Genomic DNA, 2,360 nt, shown 5'->3' on the forward strand with positions numbered 1-2,360 from the left:
AAAATTGTTATTTTTGGTCCAATCATGCAAGATGGTAGTATAAAACACATCTAAGGAATAATGTATAATAAGCTCTCAGTATTAAAATATGGTTATTAAAAAGGAAAAATACATTAAACTGACACAGAATATTCGATTTTAGTAACGTTTAATACTTCAAAATCAGTGCAATATGTACCAAAAATAACAATTTTATTATTCAAGAAATGAATCCTACAATTTCTTTTGTTTCCAAAATTAGTTTGGCTTTTTAATTACATTGGTATTTAAATAAGACACACAGAAACTAAATAAGGACAGATCTGTTCTATTATGAGCACCTTAAACACATAATCTATGTCCATTCCATCTCCTGCAACCACAAAACCTTGCACACAGAAGTTCTTTTATAAATGTCCACTCAACTAAAGGTGTCCTCATACAGTTCACATTGTACAATGCATAAGGTGTCCCACCTGGGGACCATATAGCATTTTTGTTTCGGCAAAACATTTTTGTACTTTTACGTTAATTTGTTGAGTCCAGGGTTGCGCTATTTGAATTTTTTTTTTTTTTGATACTCTTTTGGCTAATGGTAGCAGGGTATCTTGTTCTAACAAATTTACTGTTTATAATGACAATTATTCCACAGACAGAAAAAAAATCTTTTAACAAAGTCAATNAGTTCTTTCATAAATGTCCACTCAACTAAAGGTGTCCTCATACAGTTCACATTGTACAATGCATAAGGTGTCCCACCTGGGGACCATATAGCATTTTTGTTTCGGCAAAACATTTTTGTACTTTTACGTTAATTTGTTGAGTCCACAGATGCGGTATTTGAATTTTTTCTTTTTTTTTGATACTCTTTTGGCTAATGGTAGCAGGGTATCTTGTTCTAGCAAATTTACTGTTTATAATGACAATTATTCCACAAATAGAAAAAAAAATCTTTTAAAAAAGTCAATATATCTCATTTAGCTTCAACATATGAGCAATGAAGTTGAAAATAGCAAGACCTTGCTGATATAAGAATATGTAACATGACCCACGCTTCTCAATGAGGAATTGTTTTTCTGACTTCTGTACTCAGTAGCTACCTTTAAAAAACAATCTCCTATTGGCATTGGTGCACACTGGCTCAGTTTTGCAGTTCTTATTGTCATTTTTTATGGCACCAGAAATGTATTGTTTAGTTCCCAGTTTTGAAGATAGTTAATTTTTTTGGTGACTCAAATCACCATGTAATAATTAATATTCCTTTAGTACATGCAATCCATTTGCTGTAAAAATTAAGTAGAAGATCCATTTTTATAACAAGTACAGTTTGTTACAATGTGATTACAGAGAAAACATACAACATAAGATACTAATTTTAAATTCTTTTTCTTACTTATACAATATCATATAAGAATTTAGGGGCCATAATTAAATAAATAAGTTTTTTCAGACAACACTGTTTCAGATTGTAAATTACTTACAATTAACTTCTTAAATAATTCTTTTTTTTTTTTTTCCTTTGTCTGTTTTCTTGACCGGTAACGGGATCATAACCCTCGGTGTTGCGCCCGCACCGCGCTCAGCCAGTGAGCAGGAACCGGTCTCCACATGGGATCCCAACCCTCGGCGGGAGCGCCGCCGCGCTCCCAAGTGGCACACTATCCAGTGCGCCACCGGGCTGGCCCAAACTTCTGAAATAATTCTAAATTTAGATTATTAAGAAAAAATATACATGAATTTATACATCAGTTTTTGTAACTGCTCTTCTGTGATCATTGCTTCCTTCCTCATACTTTTTTAACCTATGGTACAACCACCAAGAGTAATTCACTGTCAGAAATCTTACCTGGATTTCTATTTGGAGAAGAATCCTTAAGTCTCTGCTCTTCTGTATATTTAGAAATTAGCTGGCAATTGCTATGTATGAAAAGACATGATAAAGAAAAGTACTGTTTTAATATTGATAAAAAAACACAAAATAAATACAGAGAGTATTTCAGACAATATCAGAGCTAATATAAGAACTTTAATTATGCCATACACTGTGAACTTGTATGCTTTACGAACTTTTTATTGAGCTTATAATTAAAAAAGAATAGTAAGGTGAAGTAGTCATGAATTGAGGGCAGTATAGCTCAGTAAACTAACTAGATTTAGCTTGACACAATGGAAAATGTCCGAACTCAGAAGAAGTCCTAGTTCTGTAAACAACAGCTACTTGTTCTTGGACAAGTCACTTCTCTTAGGCTCAAAGCATCTTCTGAAAAATAAAAATTTTAATGCCTAATTCACTCAGTAGTTCTAAAAATTTAATAAGATAATATTAAAAAATCCTCAGAGAGGGCCGGCCCGGTGGCGCACTGCGCTAGTGCGCCGCTTGG

The 2,360-nt window shown here is 33.2% G+C and overlaps 1 protein-coding gene across 1 annotated transcript in view; it reads right to left on the minus strand.

The window, feature by feature from the left end:
• The window catches only part of LOC103607294 (coiled-coil domain-containing protein 144B-like), a gene marked incomplete at both ends in the record, with an annotated part of 10,269 nt that extends 8,373 nt beyond the window's left edge, over positions 1-1,896 (minus strand). The window contains one exon of the mRNA XM_008591814.1: positions 1,826-1,896. Coding sequence (XP_008590036.1) covers positions 1,826-1,896 — 71 coding nt within the window. The remainder of the gene's footprint in view (positions 1-1,825) is intronic.
• Positions 1,897-2,360: the final 464 nt, after the last annotated feature.

This window comes from Galeopterus variegatus, unplaced genomic scaffold (assembly GCF_000696425.1).
Source record: "Galeopterus variegatus unplaced genomic scaffold, G_variegatus-3.0.2 Scaffold7313, whole genome shotgun sequence".
Classification (NCBI taxonomy): Eukaryota; Metazoa; Chordata; class Mammalia; order Dermoptera; family Cynocephalidae; genus Galeopterus; species Galeopterus variegatus.